The 26235-nt window shown below is 46.3% G+C and overlaps 1 protein-coding gene and 1 pseudogene across 1 annotated transcript; one reads left to right on the top strand and one right to left on the bottom strand.

Annotated features, from left to right (window-relative positions):
- Positions 1–488: 488 nt before the first annotated feature.
- On the bottom strand, positions 489–1659 carry LOC125513533 (prohibitin-3, mitochondrial pseudogene; annotated as a pseudogene).
- A 20885-nt stretch (positions 1660–22544) lies between these two features.
- On the top strand, positions 22545–23440 carry LOC147965131 (uncharacterized). The gene is made up of 2 exons (XM_087528102.1): positions 22545–22710; positions 22788–23440. The coding sequence occupies exons 1-2, from the start codon at positions 22545–22547 to the stop codon at positions 23438–23440; spliced, it is 819 nt and encodes a 272-aa protein (XP_087384228.1).
- The last annotated feature ends 2795 nt before the right edge of the window (positions 23441–26235 follow it).

Here is a 26235-nt window from a genome sequence, read left to right as displayed (position 1 = left end):
AAAACAATTAAAATCAGCAGTTACCAAAATCTTGACTCAATCATAACCTTCTGTTTTCCCCTGTCCATACCCAAATCAGATCAAAATCTTATCAAAACCTCAACTAAATAAAATGCTATCAAAATCTAGTATACGGTGAGGGTAAAGTATACGTAGGATAACTAATATTTATGTTTCCGTTGCAATGCATGGTCAAATAGCTAGTTCTAGTATACTCCACTAGTAGTAAAACCAGAAAATCAACAAAAGATTAACTACAAGCAGATGTAGTGTTGACAAATGCAGCTCATGCATGCTCACCCTATTTACAAAACAGAGTGCAATATTTTGCTGCGCGTTGCACGGCTACCCAGACCAAACTATGCAATAACAAATATGATCAACAAAACAATAGTAGAACTTTAATCAGAAAAAACAACAAATGAAACCAATAATTCAAAAACCAAGTTGCCTCTGAGCAATAACCATTGAGGACCATATCCCTGCAATAATAAAAAGGTTCATGTAATTCAAGAACGCATCATAAGCACAAATATAGCATAGGTTGGCAACCAAAATACAACATTTGTTCAATGACTCCTCCATAATAGAAGTCTCCATTCTACGATAAAATCATAACTACTATGTCGAAGCATCTGAAGTTATTCAAGTATTGTAATCAAGTGAAGGATAATTGGGCATCTGAAGTGACGAAAGTACTGTGACCAACTGGAAGATAAGTGGCAATTCATTCACCGGGCAGTGCTGAGCCCAAGCAGCATCTGGCCGTTGTTGCCAGAAGGGATGTAGGAAACATTGGGTGAGCGCGCAATCACCCCAGCTATCTCCTTGGCAGCCTCGATCCTCCTGAGCTCGATCAGGCCATTGCCTACAAGAGCGGTGGCATCTGAGATGAGCCGTGCGGACTCGCTCTCTCCCTCCGCGCGAACGATAGCAGCACGCCTCTCCTGCTCTGCACGCGCAACGAGGAACCTGGAGCGCTCAGCCTCCTGCTGCGCGACCTGCTTCTTCTCAACGGCCTGGGCGAAGTCGTGCCCGTAGGCGAGGTGGGTGATGGCGACGTCATCGAGCACGATGTTGAACTCGCCGGCGCGGCGGACGAGGGCTTCACGGACGAGGGCAGAGACGTGGGGACGGTCGGTGAGGAGCTGGTCTGCGTTGAACTGGGCGACGACGGCCTTGAGCACCTCGTTGCCGATGGAGGGGAGCACCTTGTCGTCGTAGTCGAGGCCGAGGTTGGTGAAGATTTCAGGAAGGCGTTCCACGTCGGGGCGGGCGAGGACGCGGAGCGTGAGGCTGACCATCTGGAGATCCTTGGTTCCGGAGGTGGAGGAGAAGCTGTGCGGGCGCGTGCGGATGTCGAAGAGGAAGGGCTTCTGGAGCCAGGGGACGAGGAAGTGGGTGCCCTCCGAGACGACCGCCGGGAGAACGCCCTGGAAGCGGTCGAAGATGACCGCGCGTTGGCCGCCGTCCACCGTGTAGAGGGACGTGGAGACGGCAGATGCCGTCAAGCCCAACCCGGCAGCCACCTTTGCGAGCTTCGTCAGGAACGAGACCGCTGCTTGCCCGCCGCCAGACATGGGTGACCTAGTTTGGGGGTGGATTTTGGTTGGTGTTTGGGGTAGTTCTGCGCCGTGGGATCTGGTGGCTTTAACGCTGTACCATTTCTTGATAGAGAAGAAGAAGCATAGTGCGGGCCGTGCAAGTGGATGGGCCTGATTGGCCTGTTGTGCGAGTGGGTGGGCGAGCCTACCAAGCCCATCCACCTTATTATTTCTGATCTGCTTTTTTGAATGCTCTGTTTGGATGTAGACATTCAAGCCAAGGTCTTGCCATTTCATCTTAAAACAGGTTGCTTAAGAGAAAAATGGTCTTGCTATTGGATTGCTTAAGAGAAAAATGGTCTTTCCATTGGATTGGCTCAATTGTCAAATATCTTAAGATACTGATATTGAGGTTCAATGTCATTTTCTAGTGTTTGGCTGGCTAAGTATTTAGCACTTGGAATATAAAGGAAGCAATAATTTCATCTATTGTTTGGATGGAAAGGGAGTAATTTATCATTTTTGTAACATTCGTAATTTCATATTGTCTCGATCAGTTTTTAAAATTGAGCATGATTGGGTAAAATACTCTAATAAAAGAGGCTCCATAAGGATGCACTCTTTCTTCTCTCTCCCTAAGATGTAAGTGGTGCCTCTCCAAAGCATCCCTTCGGGGTGTATATTAATATTTTCATAAATGAAATCCACATAAGATTGATTAGTAGCAAGCAAGGACATAATAATATTAATTTAAACCTATAAGGTGGCTGGGCAACTCGCCTCCTTGGTACTCCCCCGATTTGCATCGTTTTCGTCTGTTAGATCTTGGTCAACCCGGTCTTTGTTTCGCTGCCTCACGTTGGATCGTCGCTGCAAATCTTGTTGTCGGTTTTCACCGTGTGGTGAGTTCATTGGGGGTGATGACCTGTGGGCTCAGCGTCCAGCGCTATTGGCTGGGTCATTGCTTTCTTGGTCGCGGACGATCTCTCCTTGGGCACCACGTGTGCGCATAGCATCGCGCGTCCTTGGCTCCTCCTGGCTCGGTAGCCTGCTAGAACGACACAACCACGCCCGATGCTACCCATCCATGCAATGACGAGTGGGCCAAAATGGCCGTTGGTCCTACGTGTAAGCGACTTTCTGTTGTTTTTCTCTGCGCTAGTGTTAGTGCAGATGTTTTTGGTGAGCCCTTACCAACAGAGAGGCGTGGGGCAATGTGATGCATGCGAAAAATAGGGTGAGCCGACGCCTGCACACCCGCGTCTTCCTACACAATGATGGGTGGTCCAGTTTGATGCTGGTCCTACACGTCGGCCGGTGGGCTTCGTGCAATCCATGTCGCTTTGATTACGGGAGAGAGTTGTTGGGTTCCTGCATGAGCAGTGCCGAGGCTGACATCCACGCACTGTCGCGTCCACTCACTCGTCTTTTCTCCGGGTTGTTCGGTGCACTTGCCTTTTTTTCTTCCTGGTCGTCTAGTGCCATTATTTTAGTTTTACAAAGGCCACTGATGTTGGGGCCATGTCGAGGGGTGGGGCCGGTGGTTAGTTGTGTTGTGTTCGCTCGTTGTTGGGTCCGTGTGGCCGACGCACAACTGACAACTGGACTTGCGAGCGCCACGCGTTGGGTCCCTCGTGCGAGGCGTGCTTCCTCTCAGTGCGCGTCACACCCTTCGCTGGTGACAAACCCTTCCCCAATCACCACATCCGTAGCACGCCTTCCTCCTCCTTACTCGTCACTAGAGCCGCCACACCTCTCCTTGCTCCTCACCCGCACCCCTGTCGCGGTGCACATCCCTCCCATCATCGAGCCCAACTCCCTTCACGTTTCTCCTCCTCCCAGAACCACATCCCGTTTTTTAGGCTCCATGGCGACGGCCGGATCGAGGCGAGCCTGGCGCAGGTAGGCGGAAGCAGCTGGGCGCCGGATGCGGGTGGGAGAGTTCCTCCTCGTCGCCAGAGCCATTGCACCTCTCCTTCCTCCTCGCCCGCACCCCTACCGCAGTGCACATCCCTCCCCACATCGAGCCCAACTCCCCTTCGCGTTTCTCCTCCTCGCAGAACCACATCCCGCCGGTTAAGCTTCATGGCGGCAGCCGGCTCGAGGCGAGTCTGGCGTAGGTAGGCGGAACTAATATGGGTGGGAGAGTGTCGGACGGTGCGCCGGCTGGAGCAGCATGAGCAAGGAGCCGGGGTCGGCCGTGGAATGTAGGCTCGCTGACCAGAGCAACTGCAATAGTTGTTGGTCGGCCCGACGCAGCGCCTCAGCCCCGCCTCCTCTGTTGCAGCACACACGCATGAGAGGGGCAGATGTGTCGTCACTGGTGGCAAGTTCAGCGGCCGCCGCCTCCTCTTTTCTTCAAATCCAGTAAGCCCTCTCGTGAGTGCATCAGGGGATGTCGTGCCCTCAAGTCCTCAACTACGGTGAAGCACCAGGTCCACATGAGCTCCTCCTTCAATCTGCGTGCCTGATTTCTTAATTTTTCATGAATGCACATAGCTGAAGACAGTGGCGGAGCCAGAAATTTCTTCCTTGGTAATCATTTGTGCAATTTTATATCAATATGACAACAAATATACAGCAAGCCAGTAGCAGCATACAAATGGATCGAACAATTCTTTAGTATTCCATGGAAGTCCGGGGAAGACCCCTAGCGCCGCCACTGTCTAAAGATTTTTTGGTTCCCTCATCTAGATTTCTTCTGAAGTGTGCAGGTTGTTATTCCTTATCAAGGAGAGCCTTAATCAACCACACAAGAATTTGGATTGAAATGAGACAGATTCCCTATACTATATTCCCTAGCCAAATATAGTTCAGAGGTTGAATGAACATTACCGCTACAAATTTGGCTAGGGAATCTGTCTCATTTTAATATTGCAATGAAGTGGTTGGGATGGAGAGGATTTTTTACTTGTCTAAGGTAATATTTGTTAGGTCTATTCCTGCCAAAAAATGTACTAAATGTTTGTTAGTGTCCTCTTCTTTAATTGGTTTATATATTCAACTTGATTCCTTAGCATTCAAATGGAATATACTAAATTGGCTTTCACCTTTTTGTCCACTACTCACAGATATCACAAGAAGCATCAATGTTTTCTTAGCATTCAAATCGACATTCATGGGATCACTTATGGCCACATGTATAATAGTTGCAATTAATATTGCTTTCTCAAATTCTGATATCTAAAGCCTGTACTGCCTGAACAAATCAATGGGCTTATATACATTCTGATATATATTTTCTAAATACATCTGTAGATTCCCATACCCTTTTTAGATCCAATTGTAATTGTTTTGCATTTGTCTTTGGATTGTTTTTATACACCCCAAGGTAATATTCAAGGACAACCAAGCATCCAAGCTTGGGGATGCCCAGGATGGCATCCCCTCTTTTGTCTTCGTTCCATCGGTAAATTTACTTCAGGCTATATTTTTATTCACCACATGATATGTGTTTTGCTTGGAGCGTCTTGTATGATATGAGTATTTGGTTTTTAGTTTACCATAATCGTCCTTGATGTACACACCTTTTGAGAGGGACACACATGAATCGTGAATTTATTAGAATACTCTATGTGCTTCACTTATATCTTGAGCTAGCACTACAAAAAAATATACTTCCATGATGATACGTGTTTGTCACAGTAGGTCACATTTTCTGTCATGAATGTACATCCATGAAAATTTTATGACAGAATAAAGATAGTCATACTCATGCCGTCGTAGAAGTGTTCCATTACATTACCAGAATTGTCATCACTGAAGTGTCCACTTCCATGACGATAAATGGCGCGTCATGGAAGTGCTTTCGTCAAGGGTGACCGACACGTGGCATCCACCGTAACGGGTCGCCGTTAAGCTATCGGGCCCGGTTTGGATTTGATAACCCGTTAACAACTCGAACCAATGGGGATTTTCCATGTGTAAAATTCTCAATGGCCAGAGGAACCACGTGTCGGCTCACCCGTTGGGATAGATGTCATCCACTCATTGGACATGAGGCGTCTATGATACATCGACATGTGGTACGACCCAATAGAGGCCCATTCCGATGAAAAGGCCGACCGTTTGACTTGGTCAAAAGGTAGCGGGCCGGCCCATGGAAAGCCTATTAACGGTATGTTCGTATATAGCCCATTTACGGCCCAGTAACTCACGACCTGTTACGACCTATCCGAATTAAGCCTAGTAGTTTCATCTAGGCCGTCCAATATGATTCCAGCCAGTTGTAACTCCCGGCCCATGTATGGCCCATGAGGCCCTTTGTAACTCTTGGCCCATTAACGGCCCGTGGTGAAACTGGCCCGTAATGAACAGTGTACCACTTTATACCCATTAACGGCCCATTATTCCATTGGGCCGTTTCTAACCCATGTATCTTTCAGCCTTCTCAGGGCCCATTTATTCTTGGGCTCATTTCCAGCATTCGGTTACTTACGGACCGTTACTGGCCTTTTCTGCTTGTGGGCCAAATTCAGCCCATGGTTACAGTCGGCCCGTTTGCGGCTCGTTAATCCGTTGGGTCGTTTTCATATTGCGACCGATGAACGACGGCCCGTTATGGTCGGCCCATGAACGGACGATTCCAACTCTAGCCCATTTACAGCACATAATGCAGTCTGTTATTGGCCCATGTTTGGCCAATCGATCATACGACTCGTAGAAGGCCCATTGATGCTACGACTCGTAGAAGGCCCATTGTTTCTACGGCCCATAGAAGGCCCATTGTTTCTACGGCCTATAGGAGGCCCATGGTCACTACAGTAAATATGTAGCCCATGGTTATTGTGGCCTAGTTTTAAAAAATAGGTTATTGCGGCGACTAGCAAACTGTGGAAAAAGAACTGTACTGACTACAACCAAGCAAATAAACAAGACAACAAGGAAATAAATAAGCAAGCAACTTATGCTAGGCTATTACGGCTATTACACATATTACATCCACCGGGCATCAAAGTTCGCCACCAGTGCAAATATAGGGAACAAAGCAGCATAGCACATACACTGGTTGTCAAAGCTGGCGACCAGTGCAAATAAACGCTGCAGCAAAACAAGTCCAGAACTAAAACCACTTCAGAAGAGCTCAAGAAACAATATCCTGGGTACCCATAATGCTGGCAAGATGGTTAGCAAGCTTATTAACTTTCTCTTTTTTGGCGCTTAAATCCTCCAGCGCTTGCTGTTGCACCAGAAAGTATGCATCTAAATTCTGCAGGGACTTCCTTAGTCCTTCGGCTTCGTGTCGCAGCACATCTGATCGATGTATTTCAACTTGAAGTTGAGACTTAAGAAGACAGACTGATTCAGGCAGCGAGTTCGAAGAGCTTGTGCCAGCAGTAGTGGCCAGTAACTTGAACACTACATCAAGACATGACTTTTGGGTTGTCTCACTGTCGTCAAGATAGTTTTTATCAGCTTTCTTGGAGACCAACATGGATGTCTCACTATCTTGAACCTTATCGACATTACTTCCTTTACCATTGCATAATGGGGTACTCTTCTCCAATATTTTGTCCGCATTCTAAAAGAGAAACAAGCTGACACATCACAGGTTTACCATGTTGTATATGAAACGCATTTTGGTAAATCAGTTCAGTAGTAAAGTGGACAGGACAACAACATGAAACAAACATATATCTATGTACCATGGTCACTGTAAGGTCTATATCATTCTAGTTTTTGTTGCCAAATCAAGATAGAGATACCGTTCAAATAATATATGTTTAAGACAAAGAAGAATAGACAAAATATAAGTGTGTGAAACTACAGGGCAATAACAACACTTGTAATGTGCATGACATGAGAACGTAACTATTTATTCAATCACTACTAGAAACAGGATCTTTGCCGTCAGCTGGCTCTTTGCCGTTAGCTAGCTGATGGCAAAGAAGGTCTTTGCCATAAGGTTAAAGAAAACTGACGACAAAGAAGCGGACGACAAAGATATTGTTTGCCGTCAACCGTCTCTTTGTCGTCTGCTAGCGGATGGCGTAGAAGCTTTGCCGTCAGCTAGCAGATGGCAAAAAGGGAGGGTGGCCCACTAGAGAGAGACACCTAATGACCACTTTCTTTGCCATGTGCTAGCCGACAACAAAGAAAGTGGCCAAACTAACGTCCGTTAGCTAGGCTCTTTGCCGTCTGCTAGCACACGACAAAGAATCGTGCCCTAAATAAAAAGCCAACGCCCGCGCCCCACCCCCCTTTCTCTCTCTCTCTACCCCGTGCCCGAGCCGCTTCCGCCCCGCACCACCCCGCTGCCCCGGCGACCCCCCTCCGTCCAGCGCCACCAACATCGCCGCGCTACCCCACCCCACCCCCATGCCCGAGCCACCCCGCGCCACCCTTGTCGCCACGGCGCCCCCCTCCTCCACCCCGGCGGCCCCGGCGCCCCTCTCCTCCACCGCTGCGGCCTCCCCGCCGCTCCGGCGCCCCCTCCTCCAACCCGGCCGCCCCAGCGCCCCTCTCCACCACTCCCGCGGCCACCCCGCTGCTCCGGCGACCCCTGCTTCGGTGAGACCTTGTATTTTTTTCCTATTTTTTAGATTTAGTTTAGGTTTAGTTTAATTTAGGGTTGGTTTAGTTTAGGTTTTGTTTCTGTTTTTTAAGTTTTGGTTTACATTTAGTTTACTTTAGGTTAATAAGAAACAGAAAAGTTCATGGCATGTCATGCAAAATTGTAGATGTCCATTTAGATTTGGTTTACATTTAGTTTACTTTAGTTTTTTTTAAAGTTTTTTAAGTTTCTGTTTTTAAGGTCCATGGCATGTCATGCAAAATTGTAGATGTCTATATTTCACCAAATTTCAAATAATTTTTCTACCAAAAATAAATGAATTTTTTTTACACTTGAACCTTGTGTTATCTTTGAATATCCCATCAATATTGTTGGTAGTGGTAATGTTTTCTTATTGATATCACCATCAATTTGGTTTACATTTTTAGTTTTGTTTCATGTCTAAAGAAATCCCTAGTTTTGAAGGGTGCCAATTGCAATTGTGAACTAACCTACCAAATTAATTAAGTGTTGTTGATGTTGTTGAGCACAAGTGCATTGCTTTTTTTTCTCAGTTTTCTTTCATGTCTAAAAACTTGGCTCTGTTCCAACTATGTCCATTTATCAAATATGATAGAGTTGAATTAGAACCAAGTTGGATTAGAGCCAAGTTTCTGTAGATATGCATATGGTCCATTTATCAAATATGATTCTAGTTGTGTTTATAGATATGGTTCTAGATATGGGCCATTTATAGTACACATGGTTCTAGCTGTTGCCATCATATGTCCATAAGTGCATTGCTTTTTGAATGTGAAATGATAACTTGGTGTAGTCGATTATCTTCTGCTCAAAACTTCTGCTGCTGTAATGTTGTATGATAATGTTGTAAGGGCAGTAATTAGTCTCTTCTGCTTCTTATCAGAGATGGGGGAGGCCGCCACCGCAGGTTGCGCTCTGCCACACCGGAGTACGACTTGGAAGGTTTCGATTTCTTCACTATCATACTCGATAATTCCTCCAGGAGGCAGGTATATAAAAGGAGAGATCTCCTCTTCACCATCACTTTATCATAACTCTGCTATTTGCTACTCATTGCTTGATCCATGTTGTAGAGGCTGCCTGACACTTTTATGAAGATGCTAGATGGCCATCAGCCAAAGAATGTGAAGCTTTGACAGGCCGGCAGCGGGCTTCACGGGCTGTGGGACGTGGAGGTGTTGTTTAGGTATGACCACATGTACCTGTGTCATGGCTAGGAGCAGTTCGTCTGTGCCTACGAACCGCGACATGGTTACTTCCTTGTCCTCAGGTATGACGGCAACACCACGCTCACCGTGAAGGTGTTCAACACGACTATGTGTCGCATGCGCTACCACGACGACGACGATGCCAGTATGCTCTGCCTCTTCTTCCTCTCCATTTGGCTTTGTCTCACACTGATTGTTAAAAAAACTTTGTTGCATTTGGTCAGGCAATGAGAGCAGCAATAGCGACTCTGGCTACAGCAAGAGTAGTAGTGACTCTGGCTACAACAAAAGCAGCATCGAGGATGAGGAGGAATGGAGTGGGGAAGAAGAGGAGTAGAGTGGGGATGAGGAGGTGCAGCCTATTCTGTCCGATGATGACCTCGTGATGGTGGTGGCTGACAATGGCCAAGCGATGGTGGTGGCTGATGATGGCCAAGTATTTTACCATGATGTTGGATGGAACGGCTCGGACCTTGTTGAAGGGATTGCCACCCAATTCTATCGGCTCATGGGCAGAGTTGGAAGCACGGTTCATCCAGAACTTTAAGGACACGTGTAAGCAGCCAATGTCGATTGTGGACCTGACCAATTGCAAGCAAGAGGATGGTGAATCTACAACCCATTGGGTGCGCCGGGTCAAGGAGATAATACATTCATCTGATAAGATGGATGCCGGCTCAACAGTTTTGATGTTGGAGAAAAAATGTCGCTTTGAATCTCTGAAGCAGAAGTTGGGGCGGCTTAAACATGACTGTAATGACATGGGAACGTTGATGGCAGCTCTTGTCAAGTATGCCGATTCTGATACCACCAAGGAACTGGTTTCTGACGAAGAAAAGGCAACAAAGGGAAAGAAGAACGGCAATGGCAAGGGTCATCAGCATAACCCGGTGAATCAGGGAGGTAGTAAACGTAAGGCTGATGAGTTTGTTGCTAATACTAATGCGCATGGTGGTAATCAGTGGCGCAAGGGCAGACAACCCCCTCGATCGGGCGGGTCAGGCCCCACCCTTGAGCAGTTGTTGAATGAACCTTGTCCAAAACGCGGCACCCGGGAGAAACCAGCCACCCACTTGTGGAAGGATTACACGATCATGAAGGCATTTAAAAATTCAAACGCATTTGATGGGGGTCATGGCCCAGGTGGCGGCTCAGGTGGAGGCGGCTTTCAGGGCCCGGGCGCCGGTTCAAGTGGAGGAGGTTTTCACAGTCAGGGTTATCCTGGTCACCAAGGAGGATATAATCAGCAACACGGCCAAGGGAATCAGCAGCAGCAGCAATCCGGCTATCAAAGCAAGCCAAAGCAGTTGAGTAGCGGACAGTATCATGTCTTTACTACCAGTTTATGTAAGAGGGACCAGAAACTCCACAAGAGGGCCGTCAATGCCATTGAGCCGGCAATTCCACGTTATCTACATTGGTCGGAGCAGCCTATTGTGTGGAGCAGAGAGGATCACCCGCCCCGGGTTGATAATCCGGGTCACTTGGCTTTGGTAGTGGCACCTCAGGTTGGTGGGTACAAGTTTACTAAGGTACTCATGGATGGAGGCAGCAACATCAACATCCTCTACTATGAGATGTTCCGCGGGATGGGATTGACGGATAAAAATCTTAAACAATCCAACACTGTTTTTCACGGTGTGGTACCTGGTAAATCGGCATACCCAGTTGGGAAGATTGAGCTGGAAGTAGCCTTTGGGGATGAGTATGACACCAGAGCAGAAAAATTAACCTTTGAAGTGGTTAAGATCAAAAGCCCATATCATGCTCTGTTTGGGCGGCCGGCTTATGCCAAGTTCATGGCTCGGCCGTGTTACGTATATTTGCAGCTCAAGATGCCGGGTCATAAGGGCACCATTACAGTACATGGGAGCCGGAAGATAGCATTGGAATGTGAACAGGGTGATGCCGCCTATGCTGAATCTGTTTGTGCAACAGAGGAGTTAAAATTCTACAAGGATCATGTTGACCCGGCGGACATGACATCATTAAAGAAACCAACAACAGAGCATGAGCCGGAGTTGAAATTCAAATCAGCTGATGACACTAAGATGGTTGACTTTGTACCTGGTGACTCATCCAAACAGTTCATCATCAGCGCAAACTTGGATCCGAAATAGGAAAGCGCGCTCATCGAGTTCATCCATGAGAACCGGGACATCTTTGCATGGAAACCTTCAGACATGCCAGGTGTCCTGAGGGAACTCGCTGAGCACACTCTTAATATCGATCCAAAGTTCAAACCTGTCAGACAGTTTCTCCGATGGTTCAATGAAGAAAGGCGCAAGGCCATCGGAGAAGAGGTGGCCCGGCTCTTGGCAGCCAGGTTCATTGTGGAGGTCTTTCACCCAGAATGGTTAGCTAACCCGGTGCTTGTACTAAAAAAGAATGGCACCTGGCGTATGTGTGTGGATTACACAGATTTGAACAAGGCTTGTCCGGCTGATCCTTTTGCTCTCCCCTGTATTGCCCAGATCATTGATGCTACGGCGGGTTGCACTCGCTTGAGTTTCTTAGATGCTTATTCCGGTTATCATCAGATTAAGATGGCTGTCAAGGATCAAGAGAAGACAGCTTTTATAACTCCTTTTGGAGCTTTCTGCTATGTGTCTATGCCTTTTGGGCTTAAGAGTGCCCAGGCGACTTACCAGCGGTGTGTGCAGAATTGTCTTCACGATCAAATTGGGCGCAATGTTCATGCTTATGTGGATGATATAGTGGTGAAATCCAGGGAAGAGGAAACCTTGGTCACAGACCTTAAAGAGACTTTTGATAATCTTCGGGTTTACAAGATGATGCTTAACCCGGCCAAGTGTATTTTTGGAGTGCCAGCCGGGAAGCTTTTGGGTTTTTTGGTGTCTAACCGAGGTATTGAAGCTAACCTGGAGAAAATCAAGGCAATCACATCTCTAGCCAAACCAACCTGCATCAATGATGTTCAGCGACTGGCGGGTCGTGTGGCTGCTTTGAGCCGGTTCATAAGCCGGTTAGGGGAAAAGGCTATGCCTCTGTATCAGTTGATGAAGAAAACGGATGTTTTTGTTTGGAGCGATGCTGCGAACGCTGCTTTTGAGGATCTGAAGGCACAGCTAGCTGAGCCACCGGTCTTGGCTGCTCCAATTGAGAAAGAGCCGCTATTGTTATACGTAGCTGCCAACTCACGGGCTGTTAGTGTGGCTATTGTGGTAGAGCGCCAGGAGGCAGGCAAAGAGCATCCAGTTCAGCGACCGGTTTATTATGTCAGTGAAGTGCTAATTGAGTCTAAACAACGATATCCACATTGGTAGAAGCTTGTTTATGGGGTGTTCATGGCAAGCTGGAAGCTTAAGCATTACTTTCAGGGACATCCAATCACTGTGGTTAGCTCTGCTCCTTTGGGAGACATTATTCAAAACAGAGAAGCCATGGGGCGAGTCGCCAAGTGGGTAATTGAGCTTGGATCTCATGGGTTGAAGTATGTTCCACGTAGTGCAATTAAGTCTCAAGCCCTGGTTGACTTCATCAATGACTGGACAGAGATGCAGATACCGGAAGAGAAGCCGGACAACACATATTGGACTATTCATTTTGATGGATCCAGGAAATTGGAAGGCTCGGGGGCTGGAGTCGTATTAACTTCGCCACGAGGTGATAAATTTTGTTATGTGTTACGGTTGATGTTTCCATGCACTAAAAACACAACAGAGTATGAAGCCTTGCTCCATGGTCTTCGAGTGGCAAAGGAGATGAGCTTGAGCCGGATCAGATGTCTTGGTGACTCAGATCTAGTGGATCAACAGGTATCTGGCAAGTGGGATTCCAAAGACCCTCTCATGGCGGCTTATCGCCGGGAGGTCGATGCTGTTGCAGGATATTTTAAAGGTTATCAGGTGGAACACATTGACCGTCGAAAGAACGAAGCGGCTGATGCTTTAAGCCGGCTAGGGTCTTAGCGTAAGCCGGTGCCACCCAACACCTTTTTGGATGTTTTTCATAACCCCTCTGTCAAGTTGCCCACAGAAGAAGATTTAGCTGTTCCTGACCCAGAGGCGCAGTTGGTAGCGGGTCTTCATGTCATCCCAGATTGGACGATACCGTTCTTGGCTTACATGACCCGGGGAGAGTCGCCAGCGGATGAGACCCTGGCTCGGCAGATAACCAGGCGATCTAAGTCCATGACGATTTCAGATGGAGAGTTGTTTCATCGCAGTGTTTCCGGAGCGTTTCAACGGTGTGTTTCCCCCGAAGAAGGTCAAGAAATCCTTCGTGAGATCCATGAAGGCGATTGCGGTCATCACGCCGGATCAAAATCTTTAGTGGCCAAAGCGTTTCGTCACGGTTTTTACTGGTTGATGGCTCACGCTGATGCGGAAGATCTGGTCAGTAGATGTGATGGATGTCAAAATTTTGCACGACGAGCGCATGTGCCGGCTCAAGAGCTCCGGATGATTCCAATCACTTGCCCGTTTGTGGTCTGGGGGCTTGACATGGTGGGACCTTTCAAAAGGTCTGAGGATAAAAAGATACATCTCTTGGTGGCAGTTGATAAGTTCACCAAATGGATTGAGGTGGAGCCTGTGAGTAAGTGTGATGCAACCACGGCGGTTCAGTTCATGAAAAAAGTAATCTTCTGTTTCGGTTTTCCACAAAGTATTATCACAGATAATGGCACTAATCTGTCCCAAGGGGCTATGGAAGAGTTTTGTCATCGAGAGCACATCCGGCTTGATGTTTCTTCTGTAGCTCATCCTCAATCCAATGGTCAAGCTGAGAGAGCCAATCAGGAAATTCTGAAAGGGCTAAAACCCCGGCTTATGGTTCCTTTATAGCAAACGCCGGGTTGTTGGGTAGAGAAATTACCCTCAGTGTTATGGAGCATCAATACTACGCCCAACAGGTCTACGGGTTACACACCCTTCTTCATGGTTTACGGAGCAGAAGCAGTGTTGCCTAGTGACATCCATCATGACTCACCCCGTGTGGCGGCTTATGTTGAAGCAAACAATGAAAAAGCCAGACAGGATGTGCTTGACTTGCTGGATGAAGAAAGGGACTTAGCAGTGACACGGTCAGCAATTTATCAACAGGACCTGCGTCGTTATCACAGCCACCGAGTTAAGTCCAGGACTTTTCAGGAAGGCGACTAGGTGCTCCGGCTCATCCAGGATCTTTCAGATGCACACAAGTTATCCCCACCTTGGGAGGGACCCTTTGTGGTTAGTAAAAATTTAAACAATGGGTCATACTACCTCATTGACGTTCGAGAGCATGCAGACTCACGTAAGTCGGAAGAGGAGACCCGCCGGCCATGGAACATTGCTCAACTTTGGCCATATTACACCTGAGCCACCGGCTCTCAACATGTTCATACGTTCACGTTGTATATACTATGTTAAGCAATAAAGTAAGACCATCTGTCTCTTTTCTTTTCACAGACTATACATCTTTCTTATTTCTTACTTACAAATGACTATTAAGGAACTGATCATATTTGAATCAAGTTTAACCCTTTTGGTCCGGCTTATGATCGTATCCGAATCTAGCTGCAAATCTCAAGGTGACTTGGGGGCTTCCTGTTCAAACATAGGTCGTATTCGAACCAAAGAGAACATAGCTGTCGTAACCCTCTTGATCGGCTCAAGGCCAAACTCACTTGGGGGCTTCTTGATCGTATCCGAATCATAGCTTAACCCCTTTTGAGTCCGACTTGGATCGTATTCGAATCAGGGTCATTAAAAACCTCTCAAGGTAATTTGGGGGCTTCCTGTTCAAACATAGGTCATATTCGAACCAAAGAGAACATAACTATCGGTACCCTCTTGATTGGCGCAACGCCAAAGCCACTGGGGGCTATATGGTCGTATTCGAACCTTAGCTTAACCCCTTTGGTCTGGTTTACTAATCGTATTCGAATCAGGAACCCCCAGCCTTTTGAATATAGAGTTAAAATTATGTTTATTATCTGTTGCTTGCCTTTGAACTTTTATTGTTTCAATATTACAAATAAGATAGCCTGGTTTTCTTCACTGGCTCAATTATTGAACAACACAGCCGCCCGGGTTATTCAAGCCAGTGGCTCAAGGATCCAAAGGTACGAGCTACTAGGATATGATGATCATTGAGTATTCAAGAAGTATTAACTTTTCATACATATTGAATTATCAAGTTCACCACCCGGATTATTAAAACCGGCAATCTAAGGATCAACAAGGACAAGGTATGGTTCTTACTTATACGCGCTTACCCGCTGCGTTAACTCAAGAATTAGTATTAACCCTTATCCTTTCTTTATATTTGTCTCTGCTTTTTATTGAGGTAAAATATATTGGCTGTAAATTAGGGCATTTAAGCCCGTTTGGTTCTAAACCGCCTTGCCAGTCTTTTTCTTGTATTCACAGGAACAGAGTTCAAATATCGCAGAGACAAACATTAAACGATGCATACATTGACATCTGGAAGCAGATTCACATAGAAGTATTTTATGCACGACAGCATAAGCAAGCATGCGGTGTTTTAGCAACTAAGTTATGACAAGGCTTTATAGGCCTATGAAGATGATCATCGTCCCTCCCTCTCTGGTTCACCACCTTCTGTTTGCTGGAAGTTGGATTTTGACCAATCAAAGCCGTTCATGGTGACAAATTCGGCTTCGTCGTCAATCAGGCCGACCGGGTCAATTTCCGGGGCAAAGGTATCTTCTCTCACTGGTGGGATCAGATCTGCTACTTTGTATGAAGGAGTGGCCATCTTCTTATTTTCACTATCAAAACCCGGCTGGTACTTGTCAACATTGGTGTCATCTCCAAGACTAGTCGCCTGAGGCCGGACTTCGCGTACACACGCTATGAAATCATCCTGATCAAACAGAGACCCGTCCTCCTTCGCAGTAGGGTAACCTCTTGCTACGTCCGCCGGGTCTAGGTCTGGCACCCAAGCCTTGGAGCGGCTTAGGGCAGTCAAAGCTCCGGCTCGCGCTCAGGAGCGTTTTACTTCTTGGAATCTAGCAGGAAGGATGGACAGCTTCTTCAGGACATCGCTAAGCCGGTTGGGTCCTTGATTTGCAGGAGAGATAGCGGCCAGAGCCCGTTATGCACCAATATACAGTTGTTCAACCAAGGTGTATACTGCCTTCAGTTTAATCAATGGGTCTTGGCTCAGATTTTTACTTCGTGGACCTGCATATATTTTTTACAGAGTAAGTTGGCAGATTATACTCCGGTTTGGCAAAAATTATGCGAAAGGTCAAATCAGGTACCTTACTAAAGATAGCAGCGAGCATGTGAGACACCCGGCCCTTTAAACCGTTCAGCTCTGTTGAAATTTCTTTCAGAGCTGTTTCGGCCGTCTCAGCTCATCGGGTCAAAAGTGTTTTCTCATTTTGCCAAGCCTTCTCCTTGGCAGCAAAGCTGGTCTTCAAATTTTCCGTTGCAGAAAGGCTCATTTGCAGTTTGGAAGTGGAAGATTTGATTTCGGACTCCTGACTTGCTAGCCGGGTCTTTGCGTCCGACAATTGAGAGTTCAATTCAGACAAGGCATTCTGTGAAACGTTCAGATAAGTCAAGACTTGGTTTCAAATTCAAATATTCAAATTCAAGATTCAAGTCTCAAAGTACTTTACGAGTAAACCACTTGACACTTGGGGGCTAATGTATGCCAAATCAAATTTTTATGACTCTACAAACATATTTAAAGTCCCAAGTCCCTTACAAAGTAACAACACTTGGCACTTGGGGGCTAATGTACGCAGTTCAGCAAATTTATCAAGGTTAAACCGGAGGATTAAGTATTTTGAAGACGGTTTTAAATTCTAAAGTACCGATTCATTGATGGTCAAAATAAACTGGTCCTTGGGGACTATAGGTGAAGTTTTTGTTTCTATCAATATCAGGCAAAGATTCAGAGGTAAAAGTCTCGGACTGTACTTTAAGCCTACATGTTATTCTGTTTCTCTCATAATCTGAAGACTTGGGGGCTGAAGGAATATTAGTAAACCGGAAACAACGTACCTCATACTTCAACTGAAGCTGCTTGACCATCTCGATCTCAGACTCACGAATGGAGTGTACATGACTGAGATAGCCGGATAAGATATCACTGGCATTGAGACGGTCATAATTGGCAACATCAAAGTGAACCTTCTGCCTTTCCAATAATTCTTGCTTTGCTGTGCACCGAGCCAATACCATTGGGTTCCCCGGCTCAACAAAGCGGCTCCCAGTAATTTGAACATCTTGAACACGTGGAGACGTCGGGTCGGTTGAGCTTGACGGTCCAGCTATAGAAGGATTCATAGTGGCTTTGTCAAGGGACGTCTCTGTAGGATTTGCGTCATTGACAATAGGCGGGTTTTCTGGGGCGTCAGTTAATGGAGAAGGCGGCCTAGCCGGGTCAGATGCTAGTACTAGCGGGTCTTCCGCCGGTTTGGCTGCCTTCGCCTTCTTGGATTTAGCCTGGCCGCTAAGGAAAAAATATTGCAGGGTAGTCAGCATCAAGATACAATTGATCAACCCGGAAGAAAAGAGGATTTCTGATTACCCAGGAGCAGTCTTGAAAGCTGGAAATTGTGTTTGTGATGAGTCGCCTGAGGAACGAGACACCTCCTGAAAAGGTAAAAGAAAGGAGTTAAAAGAAATACAAGGAGCAAGATTCATTAAAACAAGTTAAGGACGGTAATAAGTAAACCTTGTTCGGGCGTTTCCGAGGGGTCTATTGAAGGATGACAGCCGGTTCATCTTCAATCTCAACTTCACGGCGGCTTTCATGTTGCTGCTTTTTCAAATGAAAGTTGGTATCCAAGTGAGCTAAGGGGTTAGAAAACCTTACTTTATGGATCACTCGTCGAACTTTGTGTCTTGGTAAGGGCTCTGAGTCGGAGGAAATGATAGTTACCTCTACTTCCCCGGCTTGACTGGCCCCAGTGTCATCCTGGTAAGGATCAGTGTCAATAAGATTGTTAAAAAGTTGGCCAAGGAAATCAAGGGCTACCTCTGTCGTGGGTTTGTCACGGCAGATGTCCTTGTGAAAGGACTTAGTTGTGGAACCATCGCGATGGCTTAGCTTAAAGGGGTTAAACCGGACAAGGGAACACGGGAGTTTATACTAGTTCGGCCCCTTCGATGAAGGTAAAAGCCTACGTCTAGTTGTGATTGGTATTGCTAGGGTTTCGAAGGCCAGGGAGCGAATCCGCTTTGTCTGGCTTTCGAGTTGTTGTTCTCTGTCCCTAAACCACGGCCGGGTCGTCCCTTTATATACATAGGTTGACGCCCGCTGGGCTACAGAGTCCCAAAGTCGGTTTATAAACGTATCTAGTTCGGTCTCTCTCTCTTTCTATCATACTATACAAGTTACATGACTGGGCCAGTTTACATTTACATATTGTACTCGCCTCTGGGCCCTCCGTAAAGCGCTAGCATCTTTACATCTTCATGGGCTTCTAACCTTCAAAGAGTCAACCCGGCTACCCAAGGCCGGTTTACCTCCAATAGTAATATCCCCAACATTAGGCCCCAGATTGGTTTGAACTTGTTCATGTCAATCTTCCACACTTTAGAAAAAATCTTCTCTCTTGTCTTCGTTTTTGATCTTGTAAACCGCCATGACGTCATACTTCAAAATTACGATAAACCGTCCTGACATCATCCATCCGTTGATATCGGAGATTTCCTTCATTTAATATATATCCAGCTATCGAGGCGACACCTTTATTAACTTATCCATTTTTTGGACTCCTCGATTCCCGCACTTGCCATTTTTCACTTCGCCTTATAAATAGGACCGAGGGGTCATTTTCACCGCCCCCCCGTGCCTCTTCGCATCGTCTTCCTCGCGCCGCTCAACCTCTAGAACTCCGCCGCCACAGTCGACCATCGTTTCTGCTCCGACCTCGGCCGCTGCATCACCCTGAACGCACCAGAGAACTGCGGCGCCCTTCCGCTTCTTCACTAGCTCCGGTAAGCTCTGCTTTTGTCACCATAGATCTGTTCTAGGGTTTCGATATTCCTCACAGTTCTTCCGAAGTTCATCAGTGTTGTTCTTCCATGTTCTTCCTTTAATAGATGGACACTTAATGCTTGATACATCTCTTACTGTAGCTTACTTACCATGATCATCACAAATCTTTATGTGCAAACAACTGATCTGTCTGTCAAAAATTGCTTCAGTTCTGTACCCCTTCAAGATCCAATTATTTTTGCTTTTGTGTCTTATCTCTAGATCCGAAAGTATTATACATCACTGTGAGATCTGTTTCTCCACATGCCAATATAAGCGATTTGACATTGGATAAATAGTCTATGCCATTAGACCTCTGATAAACTGGAAGAGCATGTTACCTTCACAAACATACTCCGGTTTAACAGTGTCGGATCAATCGTGCGCTAGTATTATCTTCTTTCTCAGTATACTAGTCTCCGGGTTGTACCATTTAATATATCAGTACGTTTGTTACTCCCTTGTCTCTTGTGTATGATCATGCATAATTTATAAACTGGCCTTTTATTTTCAGTTTGTTCGCTTTGCAATGGCCAAACAATTCATTGCCTGCAACTGGGCTTGTTCCCGGGTTACTGAAGCTCAACTGGATGAGATGGTTAGCATCGGCTCTCTGCCTAAGGAAACTGAGATCAAATGGCGAGCCCCAGGAACTAAGAATCCTCCAACCCCAAGACAAGGTGAAGTGGTAATCTTTGTTGACCATATAAGCCATGGTTTCAAACCGCCAGGGTCGAAATTTTATCGAGATGTGCTTGCCAGCTTCCAACTGCATCCACAAGATATTGGTCCCAATTCTGTCTCCAACTTATGCAATTTCCAAGTCTTCTGTGAAGCCTATTTACAGGAAGAACCAACTGCCAAATTGTTCCGGGATTTCTTTCACTTAAACCGGCGCATAGAGTTTGTGAATGGCCCGAATACAGAGCTTGGTGGTGTTTCGATTCAAAAGCGGAAAGAAGTGGAATTTCCTCATGCCAAACACCATAGCCACCCAAAGGAATGGAACCAAACATGGTTCTACTGCAGAGACACTCCGCCTGAGGATGAGAATCCCCTCCCCGGCTTCCAAGATCATAGATTATCCAATACTCACCCAATGCCACAACGCCTGAGCTCCTTAGAAAGGGCAAAATATGCTCCTCAAATTGCCAAGATCTGAACCTTTATGGCAAACGGTTTAACAGGTGTGGATTTTGTACGCTGTTGGATATCCTGGAGTATCTTGCCGCCAAGCCGGTGCCCCGGTTTAATGTGCGAATATACCGGTGAGGTTGACGATCCTCAACGCCACTGCAACATCCAATTATCTGAGGAAGAAGTTACTGAAGGTGTAAAGAAGATTCTGAATGAATCAGAACTGGTCTGTAGTCAAACCGGCCTGAGTCCCTTCTACACCAAGAACAAACCGCCTGCTGTAAGCATTACACTTCCTCTTCATCTCTAATATCTTTGACTTATACAAGCTGTAATCCCTCTTCTTTATATGTATAGGGTGATGACCCCTTCTGGAAACGGAAATCCATAGAGAAAGCGGCAAAGCCAACTGGAGACAAAGTGGCCAAGCCAACCCGCCCGAAGACCAAAGCCGTAAAACGGACATCAAAGCGGAAACCGGCTGACCGGATTAATATGGAGCTTGATGATGATACTGATGACCCAGAAGTTGAGGTAGAACTTGACTCACTTGGCTCTCTTTTTATGCATCTTGTTAACAATGATCTTCCTCAGGAGGAAGCCGAAGCTAGTCAGGCTGAGGACGTAGAGGTAATTACCCTTTACTCTGGTTTAGACTCTATGCCAACATAAAAACCTCGCCAAACAATCCGGAAAGAAAGCTTTTCTCATCCTCTTGCTCTCTTGCATCCAACATTTATTTTGAAGACTCAACAGCATGAGGCTCGCCGGACAACTCGGCACAGTGGCCAACAGGTCACCTCTACCGGTTTACCTGATACTCCGGTTCGGAAGCATCGGTCTGAGGTCTCTCCTACTTCTGACCATTCTTACCCCAAGGCAGGTTATTTCAGACAGCCTCTTAATCTGTCCGATTCAAATTATCAGGTGACACCTCCTTCTTCTTCTGGTGAATCGACAGCAACTCAACTCCCCCCTTTGAAAACTGTGGCTGGGTGAGTTACGAAAAACCTTTCCTTTCAATGTGCCCTATATCTTTTGAACATGATGTTAACCCTTTTTATTCTGTTTGTAGGGCCAAAGATAGACCTAGCAAGAAAGCTCGGGTCACCAATCCGCCAGAAGACCCTGTTGCCGAAGAAGAAGACCCAAGAGTTGAACCAGAGCAAACAGGTGAACCGGAAGGCCTCCATCCTGAAACAACTTTTGATGATCCGCCCCTTGACGGCCAGCATACTGACGAACCTACAGATGTTGAGCCTACCGCCCCTGATGCTGAACCGGCAGAACCAAACCGGGCTAATACAATGAAAGACACTGAAATTCCATCATCATCCGCCCAAAATCTTGATGGTCAAAACGATGATGTTATTATTACCGTAGCCGGCCACAGTTCTCCTGGTCATCCCGTCATTTTGGCTCAGCATAGTGCCAAAGAAGAGCAAATTGCTAGGGATAAAGGTAAATGGAGCAACGACTTATCAAACTATGCTCATCTTAACGCTGATGAGCTTCATTCCGGCTTCTTGAACCATGTACACTCAAACCGGGATTCTGAAGCCGGTTTGGTGAATTTGATGAAAGAATGATATGAGGTAAATTCTTCTCCCTTGCACATTGATTTATAGCTGAAATACTATTCCAAGTAGCCCCCAAGAGCCGTTTTCTGATCGTCAATCATAAACTGGGTCTTTGTAACACTTTAAGCATCCCATCATTAATCTTTGCCAAGGCGTGTCTTCAATCATAGATAAAACTCATGTTTGAAAATGAGATAACATTCTGTAGCATAGCCCCCAAAGGCCGGTTTAACTTGGCAAGTTAATCCGGTTTTTAGTCCATACCGCCAGTTAAGAACAAACGTACATTAGCCCCCAAGTGTCAAGGATAATGCTTGCATTGTTCTGGAGACTTGCATAGAAGGTAGTATTTGAGAGCAAATAAGCATTAGCCCCCAAGTATGAAGTGGATAACTTGTTATATGCTTTATACTTAGTGCATATTTATGTTGTTTTGTTGAAGATACCTTCAATGTTGCAGGCTGAACTGAGAAGCAAAGATGCCAAAAACTCTGACTTGTAAGAAAATGTGAAGTCGCAACAAGCCGAAGCTGCAAAAGCCAAAGAGGAGCTGACCCAGGCCCTGGCCGGAATGGAAAAATTGAAAGAATCCTTCAATCAAGAGCGTGCTGTATGGGAAAGCGAAAAAGCCGGTTTGACCAAAAGAGCCGTAGATGCCGAGGACGCCCTGAAACCGGTGGCTGAAGAACTAGCCAGTTTGAAGCGCCAAATCAACGCTATGACCTCTGCTATCTTTGGTAAGTATCTGCTTATGTATGTTGCATCAGGCAATGAATCTTAAAACTGACCACGATGTTGACCAAATCTTTGGCAGGAACTCGGATCACTCATCTTGGTGCAGATATGCGGATGAAGCTCAAAGCGGCATACACATTGATTGAGCAGCTATACTCTAGATCTCAGCGAGCCATTAGTACAGCAGCCTATAACAAACCGGTGCCAACGTTGATTAAGGAAACCCTTGAGAAGCTGGGCATGTTACCGGCGCGTATTGCCGAGTTGAAGAGAGCCGCTGCAAGAGCCGGAGCATTAACTGCCCTTATTCGAGCCAAGGCCTGGATTCCAGATCTTGAAGCGGAGGATATCATTAAAGGGTATCCAGACGTTAAAGAAGACAGTTCAAACTTTGACAATGATGATCTTCGGCGGTTGACCAAACAGATGCGGCCAGCGGCCAGCAAATTAGCTGAAGACACCGATTTGTCCCATTTTCAACCGTTTTATGATGCAGAAGGGAAAAGACAGCCGGCCGAGATCCATGAAGTCGAAGAACTTGTGCCTCCGATTCGTAAGCACACTTATGCCCCTGATATTAACCCTTCTAATCTTATCCATGAAGAAGCAGTATTCCGAGCCTTAACCGGAATCGATTGGTCAACGGCTGATTTCCAGCGGCTGGGGAGGGATGAAGAAGTGCGTGCACCAACTGATCCGCAACCGTCAAACCGACGTGAGGAAGAGTCTTGATCCGGTCGCCGTTTTATATGGCTACTGTGAAAAACAATGGCACTGTTGAGCCGCTTTAAAGCTTCATGTAATAGGATAGCTGAAACTTTGTTTATCTGCCATGCCATCGAGCATGCTTCGTAGCCCTTTGTGACAATCTGTGCCGCCCTTGAGGATATATTTTATGCATAATCTATGATGACTTGCCTTCCTGGGTACAAAAAACTTAAAAGTGTCTAGCGGTTTACCCCTAAACATGTCATAATATGTAACGCCCTCGATGCGGCTATAGCTCCCATGTGTCGAGGCATGACTTAGAGACATAACCGCATTGAAAGCAATGCCGCAAGTTAGGCAATCTTCACAACATCCCATGTAATATAAATAATAAAGGGGAGAAACATAGTTGGCTTACACTCGCCACGTCAATCAAAGTGCATAAATAACATTATAACATTCAAACACTCATGGCCCGACTACGGCGCCAAAATAAAAGATAACCCAACATGCGACACGGTCCCGATCACCCCAACTAGGCACCACTGCTGATCATCAGGGAAAGACACGTAGTATCGTTGAGAGTCCTCGTCGAACTCCCACTTGAGCTCAAGCGCGCCATCTGGAGCGGAATCATCAGGCCCTGCATCTGGTTTGGAAGTAATCTGTGAGCCACAGGGACTCAGCAATCTCGCACCCTCGCGATCAAGACTATTTAAGCTTAATAGGTAAGGCAAGGAAAATATGTGGAGCTGCAGCAAGCGACTAGCATATATGGTGGCTAACCTACTCGCAAATGAGAGCGAGAAAAGGAGGCAAAGCGCGAGCGAGTAACTAGAGGACAACCTGCGGCAAGCATTACTCCAACACCGTGTTCACTTCCTGGACTCCGCTGAGAAGAGACCATCACGGTAACTCACATTGTTGATTCATTTTAATTAAATTAAGGTTCAAGTTATCTACAACCAGACATTAACAAATTCCCATCTACCCATAACTGCGAGCACGGCTTTCGAAAGTTCAAATCCCCACAGGGGAGTCCCAACTTAGCCCATGACAAGCTCTCACGGTCAACGAAGGAATAGACCTTCTCCCGAGACATTCCGATCAGGCTCGGTATCCCGGTTCTTCAAGACACTTCGACAAGTTAAAACCAATCCACCAACACCGCCCGAATGTGCCAACAAATCCTGATAGGAGCTGCACATATCTCGTTGTCAGGGCACACTCAGATTGTCCAAACTTCCGGTAGGCCAGCCCAAAGTTGCCCCTGGTGGCCACCGGCGGCTGACGAGGTGGACCAACACTCAGAGGAGCACTGGCCCGGGGGGTTTAAATAAGATGACCCTCGGGCTCCGGAAACCCAAGGGAAAAATAGGCTAGGTGGCAAATGGTAAAACCAAGGTTGGGCATTGCTGGAAAAGCTTTAATCAAGGCGAACTATCAAGGGGTTCCCATTATAAACCAACCGCGTAAGGAACGCAAAATCCGGGAACATAACACCGATATGACGGAAACTAGGGCGGCAAGAGTGGAACAAAACACTAGGAGAGAGGCCAAGCCTTCCACCCTTTACCATCTATATAGATGCATTAAGATAACATGGCAATATAATGATATCCCAACAATTAAAATAATGTTCCAACAAGGAACGGTCTCCAATCTTCACCTGCAACTAGCAACGCTATAAGAGGGGCTGAGCAAAGCGGAAACGTAGCCAATCAACGGTTTGCTAGGACAAGGTGGGTTAGAGGTTTGGCATGGCAATTTGGGAGGCATGATAAGCAAGTGGTAGGCATCGTAGCATAGGCATAGCAAAAGAGCGAGCATCTAGCAAAGCAAAGATAGTAGTGATTTCGAGGGTATGATCATCTTGCCTGCAAAGTTGTCAGAGTTGACTGGATCCTCGAAAGCAAACTCAACGGGCTCCTCGTTAGCGAACTCGTCTCCCGGCTCTACCCAAACAAGACAAACAAGCAAACGGAACACAATCAACCATGTGCAAAGTTCAAACAATATGATGCAAGGATGGTATGCTATGCGGGATGCGATGCGGGATGCATATGCAAGATTTGGCAAGGTATGAATGAACCTGGCCTCAACATGGAAATCCAAGTGTGCCACTTGAAGGATGAGATGAAATCGCTTGAAAATGATATGAAGAACGCCAGAATCGGAGTTACGGTATGGAAATGGCAAGCAATTGAAATATGACCACGTTCTGCGATTTACAGCAAGTAGCCATCTAAATGCAACAAGATGAACATGCTACAGCACCCAAACGTGGCATCAAAATACATGGAAGGAATCCATTCATGAAGCTTAACAAAAGTCTAGCACTGAGCTATGACCAATTCATCCATTAACAGGTTCAAACAAGCATGGCAAAAATGCATTTGACAAAAAGATGTCAGACTTAGTGAAATTAACACTTGTCTGGAATTTCAGATCAGATAGCACTCTTTGGAGCATGAAAACAATATGCTACAGGACCTGAACATGGCAAAGTAAAGCATGGCATGGAGCTACTCAAAGAGCTTAACAAAAGTCCCTTAGTGACCTTGAGCCAAAAGGGATTAGAAAATACATTTGCAAGCATGTGAACATGGCAAAAACATAATCAGTTCTCAGACTTAGTGAAAACTGGAGCATGCTGAAACAGATATCAAGTAGGCATGTTTACGAGCTCGATGCACTCACTACAGAGCAAGTCATGACAATCTAAGCATACACCCATCAAGAATACACAAAATGTAAGCTAGACATGGCAAGAACAATACCATAGCATGCACGGATCAACTACAACATCATCGGCAAAA

This window comes from Triticum urartu, chromosome 6A (assembly GCF_056163025.1).
Source record: "Triticum urartu cultivar PI428250 chromosome 6A, HENAU_Tu73, whole genome shotgun sequence".
Classification (NCBI taxonomy): domain Eukaryota; kingdom Viridiplantae; phylum Streptophyta; class Magnoliopsida; order Poales; family Poaceae; genus Triticum; species Triticum urartu.
This window is presented reverse-complemented; position numbering and strand designations above follow the sequence as displayed.

Coding starts and splice junctions, on each gene's coding strand:
- LOC147965131 (XM_087528102.1), top strand. CDS start 22,545: ATGGAAAAATTGAAAGAATCCTTCAATCAAGAGCGTGCTGTATGGGAA. Junction 22,711..22,787: donor TATGACCTCTGCTATCTTTG/GTAAGTATCTGC, acceptor AATCTTTGGCAG/GAACTCGGATCACTCATCTT.